Source organism: Achroia grisella, unplaced genomic scaffold (genome assembly GCF_030625045.1).
Source record: "Achroia grisella isolate CSIRO2021 unplaced genomic scaffold, CSIRO_AGI_Agris_v1 utg1920, whole genome shotgun sequence".
Classification (NCBI taxonomy): domain Eukaryota; kingdom Metazoa; phylum Arthropoda; class Insecta; order Lepidoptera; family Pyralidae; genus Achroia; species Achroia grisella.
This window is the reverse complement of record NW_026712695.1, coordinates 1651830-1670939: the sequence shown is the minus strand read 5'-3', so window position 1 is coordinate 1670939 and position 19110 is coordinate 1651830. Positions and strand designations below refer to the sequence as shown.

The following is a 19110-nucleotide window of genomic DNA, read 5'->3' as shown; positions in this document are numbered from 1 at the left end:
ATAAAACATACATTTTTAGTCTAATCAAACATATAGTCATATAATTTATAAAAAGATAATTTATTTGGTCTATGGATTGTAATCTGATTCCAGTTTAGAGATTCTCCTCCCATGTTCTTTCGTGGTAACGCCAAAAATTCGCGGTGAATGAATGTTGAATCGATACATCAGAAGGATCAAGGAAATACATCAGGTTTTTAGACTCGTTGAAAAAAGGAGAATTGTATGGAAAGAAACTGTCATATGGCTACACTGTCTGTTTGTGACTGTTTGACTGAAAGGGAATATCCAGAGCCGAAAACTACTCATAGAAAAAAAAAACAATATAAGTTTTCTCCAGGGTGTATGTCATTTTATTTGCTAATTTTAAATTACTGAAATGAAATATTTTATTTTATTTACATAATGTATAAAATGCGTTCTTTGTCTCGCGTAAGTAAATGTTTGAAAACCTGAATTTAATAGTCCTTATTAATTCTCACATTATTTAGACAACTAAAAACTTATCAATATCCCATCAAAAACTTTGAAATAATTATAGATTTATTAGATAATAATATAACTTACAGACTGCGCGGCAACAACATATATATTTAAAAAATATTCGAGTCCAATCCTGTGTTCATCAAGTCAGGCAACCGCAAAACGATTTCAGAAATGTGAGATTACAAAGCACTGTTGCAGCTGAAGAAGGCTATATTAAAAAATTTATGAAAGCAGTGGGTTGGATGGACCAGTCCAGAACAGTGAGTTCATATTTTGCATCACAATATATTACCAAATTGTGTAATAAAACTACACAGTCTATATTACATATTCTACTGTAGTTGATTATCTGGATTAAAAATAGATCCAAGCCATTCCTCAGAATACATATTAAGTAATCCTGAACTTTCTACTGTTTTATTTATGATATTACATTTTCATCATAATGTATGATGAGCATTAAACCTAAATATTACATAAAATATCAGCAGTGCTGCAATTTTTTCAATATGTTTGCTATACATTATGTACTTCAGTTATAGTGTCAGTTGATACATGGCCTATGATAATAAATTGTGCCACTACAGGAAATATAAGTTTAAATGTATAAATATCAGTTACTGTTTTGAATTGTATACAATATATGTAAAAATATCTTAGAAATATTAATCCTTTCCCTGTTGTCTATGCCATAATAGATAGGATTATTTTGTAATATGATAATATAAAAACATTAAAATAAAACAATAAAATATGCAGGTGTTTAACAGTTCTGTAGATGATTTGGAATAATGAATAGATATTTAAATTATAGGATTACAAATACGATATATATTTTCAGCGTTTGAAACTAACTGGATATTTTCTCTATGAGTGTGTGCCTGACAAAGTGGCATACAAGGATTGGTTTGAAAACTTGGAACTCCCAGATACATTTGCATCATGGTTTATTATAACAGAACTACATGTTTGGATTCTCATGGTGCGCTATATGGCAGAAGATATCACTGTATCAAAGGCAGAAAAAAATAAATATATTAAGGGTGATGGACATTTTGTTAGAAATTGTATAATAGAAGCCTTATGGGCTGATGTTGGAAATAAAATAAAATTATTAGAGGTAAAACATTATTATTTATTAAAGTGGTAAATATGTAATAAGTAACTAATAATATTAGAAATAACCCATACATATTATATTAATTACACATTAAATTTAAAACAGAAAGGGTAATTATAGATTGGTGGTTTGTTACATCTATTCCTGTGTAAGTGTTTTTTTACTAATTAACCATACATGAAAAGAAAACTGAATGAGGGGGCAGTAGAAACTATTATTATCTAATGAAAAATAGTAACTATACCTCCTCTTTTTCAGTAAATTTTATCTCACAATTTTAAGAAACAATATACATATAATATATTAACTTGGCTAACATTAAAATATTCATAAGTTTAGTATGTACACAAATTTCATTTTGAACTATCTGAATAGTAGAACTCTGAAATATATTGCATATTCATAATTTTCTCAGGGAGCAAATCCAGCTATAGCTAGAAAACAAGTATCAGAATTATCAGAACAATTTCAAGCAGCACTTGTTGCATATGATGAAGGACTCAGCGATGATAGAGTACTTGCAGCAGCAATTTGGAGAAGATTTTATTCACTTTCAGATGATGCCAAAGCAGAAAATGTTGAAAAAATAGTGAACTTTATTAGACACCAGGTTATTATTAGAATACAGTTATTACTTTGTTATAAATTATATTTTTTGGGAGACAATTCATTTTGGTATTATGAAAAATATTTAAGTTTGATGCAATTAATATTAGTAGTATTAGCCAAACCACTATATACTACATAGTTAGGCGATGTCGTAGATGTAACACTACATAGTCAGTTTGCTTACTATTGCAATAATATATAAAAATTTACATAAAAAATCATGTAACCTGAGTTGATTGTTGCTGCAAAAATATTTTTATTCATAAAACGATAATCAACTATTCTTTTTTCAGGTATCTGTTTTAGATAAAATTCCTGGTCAAGATTTGAAATGGAAACCAGATATTGCTTGGTTAAGTATAGTTAATCATTAGCTATGTGTATAAGATATAGGTCATTGTTAGTGTTGATAAATAAATTTAAAGCCTATTTATTTAAACAGTTTTTATTTGAATATACAAAAAGTAATCAGTTGGTTGAATAATATAAGTTCCTCAGTTCCTCACATCTTTCTCGTTCCCAAAGCACTGTGACTACTATTTTACAAAGATTATTAAGTTTACATTCAGTGTTACAAAATGGCCACCTATTGTCACTTAATTTAGAATAAAAAGCTATATATAAATCTAAGAGTCTAGTTTCAACGGGCATCCTATAAACTAAATCACTGATTGAAGCCGCTGATAGGTCTGTGATTCCAAATGAAGTTCGCATGTCATAAAGTTGGAACCAATGCGGGCGGAGGTGCGGTGTTAGATTAGCTTCTGTTATATTGTAGATATAATTCACGATGTTTTCGGGTAACTAAAAAATACAGGCAGGTTATTTTACTGTGTTCTTGGTCCCCATTTTACAAGTATAATAAATAAAGATAAATTTTGTTTTCTTAATTTGGGTACCAAAAATACTTACGAAAGTTGTCGAATCGAAATCGATTATTTTATAATTTAGATTGTAGTCACTGTAAGTAGTAGCACTACCGCCGCCCCATGCCACATTTATAGGTGTGCCATCAGTTAAACTGTAGAATACTTTAAATTCGTCTGAGTGGACATGTCCATTGAATTCAGCTGTAATTGTTGCTGAGAATCTGGAAATTATTTGTGTAGTTATGTATAGGATTAGTTATATTGTATATAAATGATGAAAGATGAAGAGATGGAAACTTATTTTATGTCTGATATAGCTATAAGAGCACTATAGTGACTATTCTGCTCACTTGAGTGAGCAGAAGAAATAAGAATGTACTCGTTTTTTATTTATATCAATATATAAGGTGTAATCATTTGTGAACTGTGTATATCAATTTATGATTTGATTACATAATCAGGATAACAAGCAAATTACTGCTTTCGTGAAAGTATAAATAACTATGTATACTATTTAACTGTATGTAAACATGACCGAAACCTTATTTTAATGTAGTGATATATGCGATGTTTTTTCTTAAACGGCGTATATCCTCGACTCTCACATCCCACTCCAGTCACTCAGTCCAGTTTACGAAGGTTTGAACGTGTAATCACGTGGGACTAATTTACTAACAAGTTGTTTTTATAAACTCTTGTTTCTAAAAATATATCGCCCAAACAAACAAAAATAAAATTAATCTTACGCCGACTTACGGATATTCGACTTACAAGGTAATGGATCGGGTCTATCTATCGCGTCAGTAAGTAGTATTATTTATAATTCTTTATTGCACCAATATTAAAAGTAGATACATAAAAAGAAAATAATATATAACAATACATTAAAGAAAGAAGAAGGTACAGAAGGCGGTCTTTTCGCTAACGCAATCTCTTCCAGACAACCTTAGAAAAGAGAGTATTATATAGGTCATACCTGTTAATGATTTTATTATACTCTCTTGTCCAAGTATAAATAAGGTCATTTACTCCAGCTGGAAGGTGTGTCAATATATGTACTTTCTCGCCAGCTAGTTCAGCTTTGTGCAGCTCGTCAACTAACCAATCCAAGTGTTTCTTGGAATCCGCGGGATCGCATGCTAACCACCTAAAGATACATAAAGAAACTATAGATAGTATTATGAGATCATGAAGGTTGAAGAGTCTACAATATTTTTTCTTGGAAATTAGATAAGGCTGTAAAAACTAGAAATAAATAATGAAACCTAAATCAGTAGTCTTGCAGTATTTATTACATTTTCACGAGAAAATGACTGAAGCACAACGGATTTCAAATGGTAATATAGCTAGTACCATTTTTTGACTCAAGGGCGAGCGGCGATGCAGTTTTATAAGCACTGCTAATGTTATTATTTTAACATAGACTTATATAACAATTGTTATAGAGACGTTACATGATACCGGTATATATAAATATTGATTGGCATACCTCCCAGAATAAAATAGACAAATATCGGAAACAATGTTATTGGTTCGTAAACAGTTCAGTTTTAATAAAACATATTAAAAATCTATAGAACATAAACATAATATATGTCATACAAAAATTGTATGTATTAATTTATAGTATTAATAGTTATACACTTATTTCCTTACCAATTGAATCTGTATGCCACATTATTATTTAGCGAAATAACTCTGAGTCCTGGTCTAGCCACTATTGAGAAGTCACCGCGATCAAGCAATGTTACTTTCGCGTCCTCGGTTAAATAATGATCCCATTTATTTGCTAAGGCTTCATAAAGCCATGTCGTATTTAACTTCTCACCCGTGATATATGAAGGTGCGAATCTAAAAGAATATATATTTTAATATATGACGGTTCCCCAAACCTCGTGTGTGTCAATCGAGTTCGCATGTATGTTTCGAATTTTTCTAAATTTATTATGTACATACATAGGTTGTTGTTACTGACGTACTGGCCATATAGTTTTATATTGAAAACATTTTTGTTTTGTAAGAATTTTATTATATATTTTTGTAAAGAGAACATTTAGTGTCGAATAAAGATTGTGACGGACAACAACATAGGTCATAACTAAAAAAACCTTTATTTGTCTAGTAGTACTTACTTTTAGCACAATGTATTATTTTTACAGTCTGAGGCATCGCTTTTTTACTGGTACGCTGCTGATACCATTATAAGCTTAACCTAGTTTATAGGTGGGTCAGGGTTTAAAACTCACTTGAACTCAATGATTGATAATGTTATAACTAGATTAAGTGTTGTTAATTAAAAGTTTAAAAACAGTAATATCATGTACATGTTACTTTTATAATATTGTTCGTTCTAGATTATTATGTGTCGAAATAAATATTATTATTATATTCATTGGTACTCACTGGTTTGTAGGTTGGGCTTCATGATTACCAATAACAGGTACGACTAAAACGTCGTCACCAAAAGTTTTCCTTATTTTATCTATTAAATACAAATTCATATTATTGATCAGCTCGTACGATGTTTCCCAAACACCGTGATCAATTGTATCTCCAATGTAATATATAATATCTACACCCTGAAATGTGTAGGTACATTTTGTAAATATAATTCTAATTTGGATTGGATCCGCACGCACTTACGAGTGAATATATTACTCGTAGGTGCATGCATAATGGTGCGCCCACCTGCGCTAACGGATTGCTCTGGAGGATGATAAGATGAGCATCAGGTCAGGTCATCGTGACAAATTCATCAGGAGTTTATCACCAGGGGAACCGCTTGGAGATCAAACAAAAGTCTGCGTAGTAAACCACTCATAGGATACAACGCTTTCCTCTATAAAGATACTAGCTGTGCCGGCGGTTTCACCCGCGTGAAATTCATAGCCTGTATGTTATTCTGATGTATAAGTAATAAGTAATAAAGAGTAACAAACATCCATCCATACTCACTTTTTTTTTTCACAAGTTTCGCATGTATAATATTATAAAATAACTTAAATATATTTCGTTTACTTACTCTATGGGTCTCTGCTATGGTCTCAATGACATCGTCATATGCCCACAAAGGTGTATCACAGTCTCTATAATCACCCCAATAACCGGCTGGAGATGTATCTCTAGTATTTGCGTGTCTTGTTTGTGATAACATTCTTTGTTGCCTAATGTCTGATGCTACACTTAAATTTAGCATTACATTGCCATCCACGTCTACAATACTTCGGTCATAAAGAGACTCGTCCACATTAGATCGGTAAATATAATTTTGAGCAGGCGATTGGCCAAACCTGCAGCATACTGGTTCATCACAATTTGCAACACCGTTAGCCTCATAGAGTGGGTCAAGGTGTACATCCGTGATCACGGCTACTCTTAATGGTCTTGGGTCGATTTGTGGTGTCTGAAATTAAAACAGTACCGCAGTAGTCATTTGGTATAAAAAAAGGACTATTAACGTCTAATTAATTATTATAATAATAACACCTCAAGGTAACTTTGTATTATTACGATTTCATCAACATTATTCATTATCAGATAATAACACCGTATGACAACCACTAAATACATTTTTCTACCAATAAAATTATCTAAACCGATTTCAATGCCAATTAGAACATCTGAAAAGATATCCTTTCTAACATAAAAATTATGTTACAAATCGGTTTGGAAATGACGGAGTTCTAAAGTAACAAAGTTTTTAAAGTAAATAGAATCGAATTGAGAAAACCATTTATATTAAGCTGTTAAATATTTGAGTGCTACTCAAACTGGCGAGTGAGCCATGCTCATCTCATCTATAGAATTCATCTGTTATGACCCACGTAAGAGGGTAGGGACTTCCATTGTGCATACAACACTGCAGGAATTGTTTGTTATTTATAAACAGATTAAATTTGAAAGGTATTGCGATTATCTACAATCCATAACCATGTCCGTCAAGTTCAATTATAAGGAGATACTTACATTAACTGACTCGGGTCGGTCGGGCAATTGGACTTCCCATTCAAATCGTGGATCAGTTATAGGACAAAAATTACTATCAGTTGCTGTTTGGAACACTAAGCCACAAAAGGTTTGTGGCGTTGCTTCGGGGACATTTCTAATGATATGGGCGAAGATCGGCTGAAAGATATAAATATTTATTAATTAAGATTCTTAAACCACTACAAACGTTTCATTCATCACTAACATGTGAACACGTCGCAAGCGCTTTTTGATTTGTATTGAATCGAATGAACGATTCTATGTTCATCCATTAAAAAAGCTGGGTAACAATTTCGCCAGAAATTTTCATTCCCACAATGTAGGTAAGAGTCGACTAGGAGAGCAAAAATTTATGCTTTCGGGAATTTTTTTATTCGAGAATCCTAATGGGATATAGCTTTTCTATGCCAATACCAAATAGGCTAAAAAATAAAAAAATAATGCTAATCCTAACAACAAAATCACAACTTTTTATTTGCAGCAGCATATAATAGCTAGATATTTCTTACTTATCTAAATATTGTCTAAGAACGTTATCTTGGATAGGTAGGGTAAGGAGGGGTATTGCCGGTCACCTAAGGAAAATATAACAAAAAATATAATAAAATCAACTTTTTATTTCGGAATTATTAATACAACATAACTTTATGTATCCTTCTATATTTATCACCATTAACGAGATCAATATGTTTGAAAATAAAATAAAAATAAACATTTAAAAAAAAAAGGGTTTTGACCGGTATTGCCATGTAGTGGCGGGTAATGTCGGTCACTAGGATGGCAATACCGGTCAAGCATTTAGCGGCATAAATCGCAGATGTATCCTTCGGGTGAGTCACAACCCGAACACTCAGCATGAGCTCAAAGCCCACAACAAACGCACCTATACCACAATTCACTATTGTGGCCGTAATCATGGCATAGAATGCACTTGTTTTTTATATCGTTAGTGTCGTCATCATCCCGTACGTCGGTCAATTTCAATTTCTGAATTAGATGAACTTTCATTATTTTTTTCTTGTAGCAGTTTTCACTCCTCTTTTTGGTCGGGGGTTTAAAAATAACTCTTATTTTTTACAATAAATATCAACTACTAATGTACTTGTGTACTGCCTTGCGGGTAATACCGATCAGCGTGACCGGCATTACCCATCTATGATTTTTTCAGGTTAATAATAATTTAAGAAAAAAGTTATTGCAAATTGCTTTAAATATCTAATCACATCGATAGCTAGATGACTAAATCACAAATAAAAATATAAAAAGTTAACGGAATATGAATATTTTGATACTTACGTGTTATTATATCCTATGAAAAAGTTATAACAAAATATCTAGAAACAAACACTCGTCTAGCTCTCAATGATGCGTGGTCGGAACTGAACGGGGGTTGGTACATCGGGCGAGGGAATAATCAAGCCACCGTCTTTGCATGTGTGCGTTCGGGCAAACTAAATATTTTGCGAGATAGTGTGCTGACCGGTATTGTCGCCTGACCGGGATTACCCGCTTTTACCCTACAAAATATAGCCTGATTTATTTACCAATATTTATTAGCAACGTGTCTTCATACAATTACAAATTAGGTGATTGATACATGATAATAACTCGATAAGACGTTATTGTTGTAGTATGATAATTATAATGATGTACAATTGTTTTTTCAATATAAGTAGGTCTAAATAAAATCTCAGGTGCAGCCAGCAATGACTGTGTAGACTAGCTAAAAATAAACAATAATATTTGATACCAACATATTTTACTATTAGGTTGTTTGGCCGCGTTATATTTAATTACGAATACACTTGAAATACAAAGACAATGCAATTTAAATATTTAAAAACGCGTGTTTGCACATCTCATTTTTATGAATAAAAGGGCATCTGTAGTTTTATTCACGTTTAACTACCAATGTGATGGAGAAAAGGAATGTTAGTAATTGGGACACTGCTAATAATATACCTACCTTATCAGGCTGACCTTACTCCTGGAAACCGTGATAAATTTATGGTGAATTCATTACAATAGGATTACTGACCTAACTTCATCAACATTATTCACGGTTTACGATATCTACGTTTTTTAATTGGATAATAATGGAATGGTGCGATTTCATTATCATCAATTAAAAAACCTATATATTAATATATGTATATTTACTATATTCAATGCAACAGCTCCTCTGCAGACATTATAATTTTCAATGCCTAACGACGTGCACAACGTTGTTATAACATCCGTAGCTTCTTCTTCAGTTTGGCCTTCTTGTATTATTTGAAAAAATGCACCAATAGCATTTCTACATACTATACAATCAATACTCTGAAACATACAGTAAGTATAATTTGCAATGCGTAAATATTTGAGGATAAAGTTTCATCAACCAGTCATGAACCCTGGAAAATTCATTGTTGTTTTGTTTCACAATTAATAGAAATACTTTTAAATACGTTTTTGTAAATACATACAGAAAACACATAGAAAACATCCAGGCCAATACAAACAATCAGACTTATGCCTAAAACTATTTGTATCGTGCGGAGAATCGAACTGGCATTTGAAGTTAACCGGGGTGCTAAATCTCTAGATCACCGAAGTTCTCTAAACTTATCTACTGTATAAACAGCTCGGTGTAATTAGTTTGAATACGTGATCGTAAATTTCCAAATTAATTAATAATTGATAGAAAAAAGTTAAGTATGCAATCTACTCGTATACTTGAACATACGGAAGAATTTAAAATTATTATACATAATGCCTATCACCACGCACTGCATACATGACGGCATGTTTTCTTAATATTAAACATAATCAGTGATTATACAGGCATAAAACATTACTGAACCTCCCCTTTGTTACCTACTTTGTCTTTTGATCGGTGACTTTAAATCCCTAACTGCTATTCACCTACCATCACAAGCACAACACTAATGAAATAGTGAGACACCTTCATAATATACCATTAAAAAAACATTATATATATATACCTACTATTATAAAATAGACGTAATTTCTAATTTCGTCTTATCATGGCAAAGCTTTCGTAATCCAGGCCTCTGGTAGCCTGTAGTAAAGTTTTATTATATAGAATAAGCAACGAGGAAATGATGCAGTCAGCAGTGGGAGAAGTTTTTAGATTGATATGATGACAGACAATGTAAATATTTTCGATTAACTTCAGGTTGTTTCTATTCTGACGTTATAAACATACGATTAATTAAATAGTTGATAAGAAATGTAATATCATGATGTTTGTTTCCACCTTTACATAGCTGATTGCACGTATTATATTTGTAAGTATTTATTGAGAATCACAAGTATGCTGATGCCTAGATACAGGTTGTATTTGATCCTTATCCAATTGTGATCGAAATGTACATAATCAAGCTGTCAATTTTATAAATACCTACCTCACGTAGGTATTTGGAAATTTAGAGAAGTACTGCGACGATTCTGGCATCACTATAAGCAGCTCGCTGACCTAACTGGAGTTTCCAATATTGGAGGAGATGATTTGACAAGACTGCTTGCGCTTATAATATAATAACTAGCATAGACGGAACAATTGATGACAGACTGATACAACAAACGGCTGACGACTAGGTATTTTGTAAATAAAAATTTATTATAGACAAGATCTCGCTTTTATTTTATATCAACGACAATCTTTAACGGTCCGACGACCAGCAGACCTTTCAAGTCCTAGGGGTAAATCGTTACAAAGTTATAAAACATGTAATTTTTATATAACTATGAGTAGATACTCATTGAGTAACTTACATACAAGTAAAAATATTATGTGTGAATATTGATTAGGTAAAAGCTGTATCCTATGTTAAATTTGGAGTAACATTTAAGTTAAGTTTTAAGTATCCCTGTAGGTATAGAATTTTTTATTTTAAAAAAAGAGCTATTAAAAATTTGCTACTGAGGATACGTGAATATATAACTACTTATATAATATTAGTATTCTGCACTCCTTTTTTATAGAAAATTGTAATGAATTCTTCCGTTCATATAGATAAACGTGTGAAATTTCATTTTCCTCCCTCGACACAATTTTTGTAAAATGGTTTTTGCGTCACGTATTAATGTAATAATAATGACACTCACCAGTCTAGCAGCACTACGATTTTCAAGCGATCTACTTGTTATAGGTTCAGGTCTATAGAATATGTCAAATATTGCATTTAACGAAGCTTCTTCGGTTTCGTTTAACTGATTTAACATATACTTTTTAAATAATGTTTGGCTTTCATCTGTAATAAAGAAAAACGGTAAAGTGCGTGTTGGGACGCAACTATACCTACCTATTATCCATCATAAGGCGTAAACCAAGCGAAATAAAAAAAAAATAAACATTATATTTTTTCATATGTTACGAGATTTTAAATTGTAGGAAACTGAGAATAGCAGTAGTAGGTTCTCTAATTTTGTCACTATAGTTTAGTATTTTTTACTTACCTAGACTTACAAGTTGCTTTGCTGTACTCGAACATATTATCATAAATAATAACACGAAAACCTTCATGTTGACTGATCAATCGTTCGACTCTGAATGATAAGAAATACTAAAGTAATCTGGCTTACTTAGTCCCGTATCTACGCGAAATTATTTTTAATGTAAGTTATGCAGATATGTATCTAGATTGTTTTATAATTTACAGCTAGTATTGTCGATGCGGGTTGTGGAACGCGTATACGGTATTATATATATAATAAATGAAATTTATGATCGTCCATAAGTAGCATGAGTCGAACACAGTTTTATATATCTGTAAAATAATCATCTCATCTCAGTATTATCTTGTGATACAGCATTATCAATAAAACATCATGTCCTCACTTTTTCCTACGTAATGTATTTGCCCAGTTACACACTAATCATTTTTGTACCTACCTAATAGAGCTTGATTAATAGAAATAGGTACATCTGATTGAAAGGAAAACAGCCTATACACGACAATAAAATCAGGGGTAACGTAAGTAACGTAACGAATTAGTAAATTGGATCGCTTGATGTGTAACGAATCTGGGTCGATTTACATGTTTGGAGTCCCGCAGACTCGATTTTATCCCAACCAACACTGCTCCAATATTGATTCTGATTTTAGAGTCGTGTGTAGACAGTTTTATAAGGTTCACACAAGGTATAACATGCATTGCCTAGACATTGATAGTAATAGATTCCTTTTTTTCTAATACTCTTTTTCCAATGCATTGCGGGACAAATGGCTCCATTGTTCGCAATTTCGGGGCCACCTCAACGTGATTCGCCTGGAAAGCATTGTGATTAAATTCTGGTGTATTCACCACGATGGAAATTTGGGACTCGTAGGGGGGTACACAACACTATACGCCCATCATCTACTCAACAAAATGTATTTAGATTGTACACATAAAAATATTATTGATTGAATTAAAAAGTTTAAATCATTGAACTATTTCGAGTATTTTTGGATTCATTGTTACCAAAAACTTTAAACCAGATGCTATGTATAACTGATAGTACATAATATAATCCACTCGTAAAAGTGCATTCAGATGAAAACTTTACGGAAGTCGCCACACATATACATTCATCCTAAAGAAAAAATAAACAATAAGGGTCTAAAATAATAATAAAAATAGTACGTACATAAATATTATATTTTATATAAAATATTTTACACTTCACTCATTTCAACATCTTCAATAGTTAAATCATCTAACATTTCAGCAAGTGTAATGCGTGGTAATGTGGGGTCGATCTCATCAGTATCCACAGCAATCTTATTTACATCTTTAAATATATTAATATTCTGCCTAAACGCAGGATCTTCTTCTAAATCATCCAGGAACTCGTTATAATCACTGAAACAAAAGTATGATATTTAGCATGTATATCAATATAATCAAACCCAGTTATGATCGGGGCAAAGTTATTGACTACTAGTTGTAACCTGCGACGTTGCCGCGTGCATTTGAGTATACATGAGTACGTGTATTTGTTTGTGTGTAAATAGGTATATCTTAATTACATCTATGTAGGTATGAAAATTTCATTTATATCGGCATGTTTAGCTTCAAATAGTACAATATGTTATGTAAAACATATTGTTTTTTTACCACAGGAATGTTCAACGGTCTGTTGGTGGTATTTGTGTTTTGTGATATACAATACCACAGACTTCATAGAATATACGTATGCCCTTTCTACAAATATATCTGATTATCGATCGCAGAAGCTGTCAAAAATGTCGCTAGCTTAATATATTGATAAAACATTGTAAGGTTACGATATTCTATTTATCTGAGGTACAAATGAAATTTTTAATTTGGTAGAGATAATTTATATTAACCAGTTTTATCATTAATTATCTTATAAAGACATTTAAGAAAATATGTGCTCTATACAATAAAGAGATATAGACATGATGTAAATAATAATTAGGAAAGGTGATTTATACCGAAGTAGATAGATCGAAATTAAAGACGATTCCACTAGCATGGTGATGAACTAAGAATAAAATTAATCATTCCATGCCAATAAACTCGAAATAAATTTAGAAACTAAATCTTCTGGTTTTTTTTTTCGGACTACTGTCATGCTGTTAGCCGCAGCTGGTCTTTACAGCTTCACCGGACGTTATTCTTGTTTCATTGTAAATCTTCTGGTATAGTAATAATAGATGTATGTCCTACTCTTAAGGGTAGAGATTAATGTGTTGTATTAAGAAGTTAATGTGTGAATATGGTTTGGGAATGACAATTCTTACTCATTAGAAGAGCTAAGCCCTTCATGTAGCTCTTCAGCCATATGCTTGAGTTTCCAGTTACGCGCCCGCCTCCTTGCTGTTCTCTCTCCATAGTGCTTCTTCACTAAAAACACATCCGGAACCACACTGCGATCTAACTTGTCGAAATTTGCATCATTAACGTTTGTATTGCCGAGGTTGTATCTGTAAAAATGTCAAGTTTAATTTCAAATTAGTAAAGACGACACAACATTTCTTATGTACCAATGCCAATACATATCGCATTTAAATTGCTTTTGACCTTACCCTAATACAGTATCGCCTGGCTTCAATATATGACCAAGATGAGTCTTCGTATGTATTGAATTAACATCTAATCCAAGTTCACTAGCTCTAACAACCCAAACATCTGCGACAACATGCTTACTTGATACATTCCCTTGTCCGGGAAATGATTTCTTTTCCTAAAAATCAAACTTATGTGTGAACTTCAGGTCAGCTTAGACTGATGAAAATGCAAATTTATAGTGTGATTTAACTTTTGTATAACAATAAGGGGCCATCCAAATATTACGGTAAAGTGAAGAGGGTAGAGGCTTGATAAAGTTTGACACTGTATAACAAGGGGTTTGAGAAGTCAATTTAATATCAACTGTATAAAAATATTAATATTCAGGACTACGGCCAGTGGTCAGAGTAATCTTAGATTGTAATGTCATATTTCAATTTGAGTATTAAAAGACGAAAGTTTTTTTTACTATATTAAAATGTCACCAGCAGTAATGGAGGCGACAGGTGTAAAATTGCCTGAAATTAATGTGACGTGATTTACGAATGGCCTAACCTTTTTAATACCTATACGAATATTTTTTTTAATATTCATATTATCTACAAATAATACAATGTACAAGAAACTTACATGCTCTTTTAATATATCTATGTCCATTACTATATATTCCACTAACTGCTTCGGATTACATATGGGGGTGAATGGATAACGCCAGTACACCGTGGAGGACAAATCGCATACTGAAACAAATAAATAAATTTGTTTACCTTTATAATTTACTGGTCTGTATTAACGTGTTTATATACGATATACATATGTATTAGTTTATATACTAATGATAAAATATGTTATTGTGTTGTAATTCTGGTGAGACATTAGTACTATATAAAAGAGGCACATTTGTTTTTTATTAATTGTATTGGCCTACCTGTCCTTAAAAGTAAGTGGAAACCGTCGCCTATATACTTGAACACCACTACCGACATTACGTTATTATGTGATATTTGTAAGACCACTCAAACGCCTAAATACTTATTTCAATGCAAACTGCTTGGCGACTGAAATAGATGAGACACAAGTCCAGGAGGAGGAACCACGCTTTACAGCATATTTTAAACCTATTGCCTGTTTACTTCATAATGTACAACATTGTCAATTCTACATATTACTTTTTCATGTGGGAAAAATATGGTACAACACATGAAGGTGATTAGATAAGCATTTTTTGGTGGAAGGAAATTTCAAATGTATTTTTTTTAGAATAAGCTTCTTTTAAAAAAATAGTACTATATAATATATATAATATTTTACTTGAGAGAGAATATACTTTTACTACAACCATTTCAGGTTGCGTTTTTAGTTTAATCTCGTGATGACATGATCAATTATATTATTTGATTTTGTCACACACTACACACAGTGCCCGTATGATGGAAATTGTTGTAAATAATCAAATATATAAAAACTTCATCACTCTCATGTTATGATTTTTATAAATATTGTTTCATTAACAGAATTAAATGCGAGTGTCGCCATTATCTTTAGAAATGTTAATTGGGGTCGCCACTATATTAAACTATCAGGGCTCATCAGGGCCATTTTTCTCACACAAGCTTTCCGAAATAAATATGGTGAAGGCAATGGCGGCTGGTATGAGAAAGAAAATACATTTATGTGCGAAAATTCGTGTGGTGCGGAATGCTCGTTAGGTGAACAAGACCTGCCAACAAGCACTACATGTTAATTAAACATCTCATAAACTCTTCATAATGGTTGTCACCAAACCGCTCTGAAATGTTTTGACTGATTTTTATAAATTTTTTGGAGTATATTTGGTTGGTCTGCAAAAATGGTTGTAGATTATTCTTTATATATGTTGATAGGTGTGGCCATATCCAGTAACAATTTATTTGGTACAATAATGTGTGCCATGTCAGCTAGTAAGTGTAAAATACACTAAGAGTACAGAAGTGGTGCATATAATATATAGATATAATGTAGTAACAGGAAAAAAAAACATACCTTGTCCTGTATTTGCATCAATGAGGTGAATAGTGCTGGTCACTCTATTCACCAAACATATGGGTGATATTGACCCCAGTTGATGTGTTAACTTCTTTGGAAGACACACAATACTGTCCTTAGATAATGGAACTATTTCAATGCTAAATGTAAACTTATAATTGTATATATTACTATGAATGTCGTGGGATATTAGCTTCTTGGAATGTTGGCATTTTATTGGTAGTACTGATTGCACAAAATCAACCATTTTACGGGCATGACTCTCTGTTGCATAAAAAAAATCTAATCCATCTAGAAATAATAATATGATAATCTTATATTTAAAATTAAGTTAATGTACATACATATCAAGTAAACAATATAACTAATCAAAGTATTATTTATACATATAAAATCAATGCATTCTTAAAGCACATACATACACAATAAATGTTTATAGTGGTATGCTTACCCCCAGGGGTATGTGAAGTTGCATCAAGGAGTATGTGCGGCTATCAGTAAAACAAACATACACACACACTCACAAACTTTCACATTTAAAATATTAGTGTCATTGCTACAATTAGCAACATTTAAAGACAAAATAAATTTAAACATGATCATACACTGCCACTGGTCCATATGATTCTTCACACAGTAGGTAACAACTACTGTGAATTTAAAATGTGCCCATAGTGAATCACAATTTGTAAATAAACAGCATTAGTAGTTTCTGTTGCTGTAGATGTCCAAACATCCTCATATACATTCACAGTTATAAGTTATTTGCATATGTATTTAATAATATAAATTTGAATATAATAAAAGTGAACTAGCCTTGTTATTTCTAATAATTAAGACAAAAACTATTTTTTTTTTCTCTTTATAGATACTAACCATGCTTTGGCTTTATACCAAGAGTATTCTCATGTGCCTTATGTTTTAAAATTAACTGTTCTAAATAATAAAAGGTTTTCCTGTTATTTGCACGTTGTCTTATTTGCACCAAAGCTTTCCAGTAATCCTGAGCCTCTGAACGATGGCAGGCATCACACATCTGATGTTGTATGGTGAATTCTACAATGAAAGTCTGTTGAAGCACTGCTCCACCCATGACTTCACCCTGTACTGTGAGTTTAACCTGAAAATATCTATATTTTTGTATATACATATTTACAAAACATTCCAATATAAGATAAGACATATCATAGAATTCACCAGATTTCTGAGCTGCCTAAAATAATTACAAAACCATTGCAATCCCCCAAAGATATTCTTATATTCTATTTATCAGAATAAATCCACAATTCTTAATAGGAAACAAGGTAAAGTAAGATATTAAGTTGAATGTAAACACATAAACTGTGTAACAATAAGTCAATTACATGGCATGATTGTGAAAAATAATAGGTTTTTATAATATTGCCATACATTTGTTAGACTTTGTCTATGTGATTTGAATTAATTTTTAAAAATAAAAAAACATTTTTAATAGTATTTACCAATATTTGTTTATTATAAATATATTGACAAAATAAAGATATATATTCTCCAAACTTTATCTATGAAACTAAATAAAATTTTGATCATTCCAATTCCCCATAACCATTTAAACTTGATTAGATTAGCTTATATAAGCTAATTTTGGTGTTTTAAAGCTACAAAATTAAGTTCACCAACAAATTGCATGCATAGATGTGAAGTGTTTGAATTTCCCTTTTGAACTTTTAAATAAAGCCATACAATATTCACCTTTATTCTCTTTGAATGGGGTTCTGTCCATGCAAATCCAGCATCTATTAACTTAACCCTGTTCAAACCTTTCAATCTTTTCAGACAGAGTGCAAGAAGTTCTCGAGACTCTAAAGCACACACTATCCACTCTGCTGGAGGCTGCAAATATCTATTTTCAACAAAAAGCAGTATTAACATCTATGTTATATTAACTACTATGTTATATGCATAATTTTCAAAATCTTTCAAACACATTTCATTTCTTACCAAGGAGGAAGATTATAATATTTATTGATTTTGCAATTTGTCATATGGTACCAAGATCATTTACCGCCAATTGAGTCCCATAATCTTTTAAGTCTTATTACAAAATACTATGTACTATTACAAATTATTCTTACCTTTCGCAACCTCTACAAAAGAAAAGAGTAGCTTGTTTAGGAATGCCTTCTGTGATGTCTACATGAGCCCGTAAACATGCTACACACATATTTGATGGATTTGCTTCAATAGGCACTGCACACTGACAGCATAAACTGAAAATAAATTTAAACTATAATGAATAAAGAGACATAGGGAGACTTGTAAATGGCCCCTATAAAATCTAGGTTGATATTTGTTACTAGGAAATTGAAATCACTGTAGTACTATAATATATACTATAATAAAATAGTTACCAAATGGCATTCCTACGTATGTTAGTATTATAGAACTGTACAGAAAATAAAACAAATATTGGAATAAAATGACAATCAATTTGGCATATAAAACGTCAAAAAATATAAAAGAATGCTACAGCAGTAAGAATAGAATTTTATTATATGTACAACTATTGTATGAAAACAGAAATAATATAAATCATATTATAGTATATAACCTATAAAATTTAATAGTACGTACATTCGTGTGCTGTTTGCTGATACATTTTCTGACGATATGTACTCCATTATTCTATAGAAATATATGTTAACACACGAATATTTTCAAAATATATATTGTTAATCATAAATAACTAAAAGATAGTATAAGACCGATTATATATTAAAATAAAAATATGCAATATGGGATATGCATGGCGAATAGAAAAGAACAACTTCAAAAGTATAGTGAACGGATGGATTTTTTTTATTTGTCATGTTTTACGGCTCTGGATACAAACCCTATTAATGTTTATAGTGTTGCCATTGGTGATGTTAATTTTATACGGTTTCATATTAATATAACCCACACGATTTATCGGATTGATTCGATGCTTGAATAAATAAAAATTTGTAT

At 31.6% G+C, this 19110-nt stretch overlaps 3 protein-coding genes across 4 annotated transcripts; 1 reads left to right on the top strand and 2 right to left on the bottom strand.

Annotated features, from left to right (window-relative positions):
- The first annotated feature begins 341 nt into the window (after positions 1-341).
- On the top strand, positions 342-2673 carry LOC131841808 (ubiquinol-cytochrome-c reductase complex assembly factor 1). Its single transcript, XM_059190139.1, has 5 exons — positions 342-432; positions 570-746; positions 1328-1606; positions 2022-2216; positions 2509-2673. Exons 1-5 carry the CDS (start codon positions 406-408, stop codon positions 2587-2589), a joined length of 759 nt encoding a protein of 252 aa, XP_059046122.1. The 5' UTR covers positions 342-405; the 3' UTR covers positions 2590-2673.
- Positions 2595-12758, bottom strand: LOC131841804 (sphingomyelin phosphodiesterase-like). Of its 2 annotated transcripts, none has more exons than XM_059190135.1 (10): positions 12710-12758; positions 11185-11330; positions 9232-9393; positions 7051-7209; positions 6107-6487; positions 5488-5663; positions 4741-4935; positions 4061-4231; positions 3128-3305; positions 2595-3019 (listed from the first exon to the last, which is right to left on the bottom strand). In XM_059190135.1, exons 2-10 carry the CDS (start codon positions 11299-11301, stop codon positions 2684-2686), a joined length of 1875 nt encoding a protein of 624 aa, XP_059046118.1. In that variant the 5' UTR covers positions 11302-11330; positions 12710-12758; the 3' UTR covers positions 2595-2683. The 2 variants fall into 2 exon arrangements, with proteins under 2 accessions (XP_059046118.1, XP_059046117.1); XM_059190134.1 differs by lacking the exon at positions 12710-12758 and adding an exon at positions 11536-11833.
- Positions 12710-18931, bottom strand: LOC131841806 (60S ribosomal export protein NMD3). Its single transcript, XM_059190138.1, has 9 exons — positions 18736-18931; positions 18237-18371; positions 17854-18004; positions 16999-17242; positions 16120-16413; positions 14728-14837; positions 14115-14272; positions 13830-14012; positions 12710-12924 (listed from the first exon to the last, which is right to left on the bottom strand). The coding sequence occupies exons 1-9, from the start codon at positions 18780-18782 to the stop codon at positions 12738-12740; spliced, it is 1509 nt and encodes a 502-aa protein (XP_059046121.1). The 5' UTR covers positions 18783-18931; the 3' UTR covers positions 12710-12737.
- Between the last annotated feature and the right edge of the window lie 179 nt (positions 18932-19110).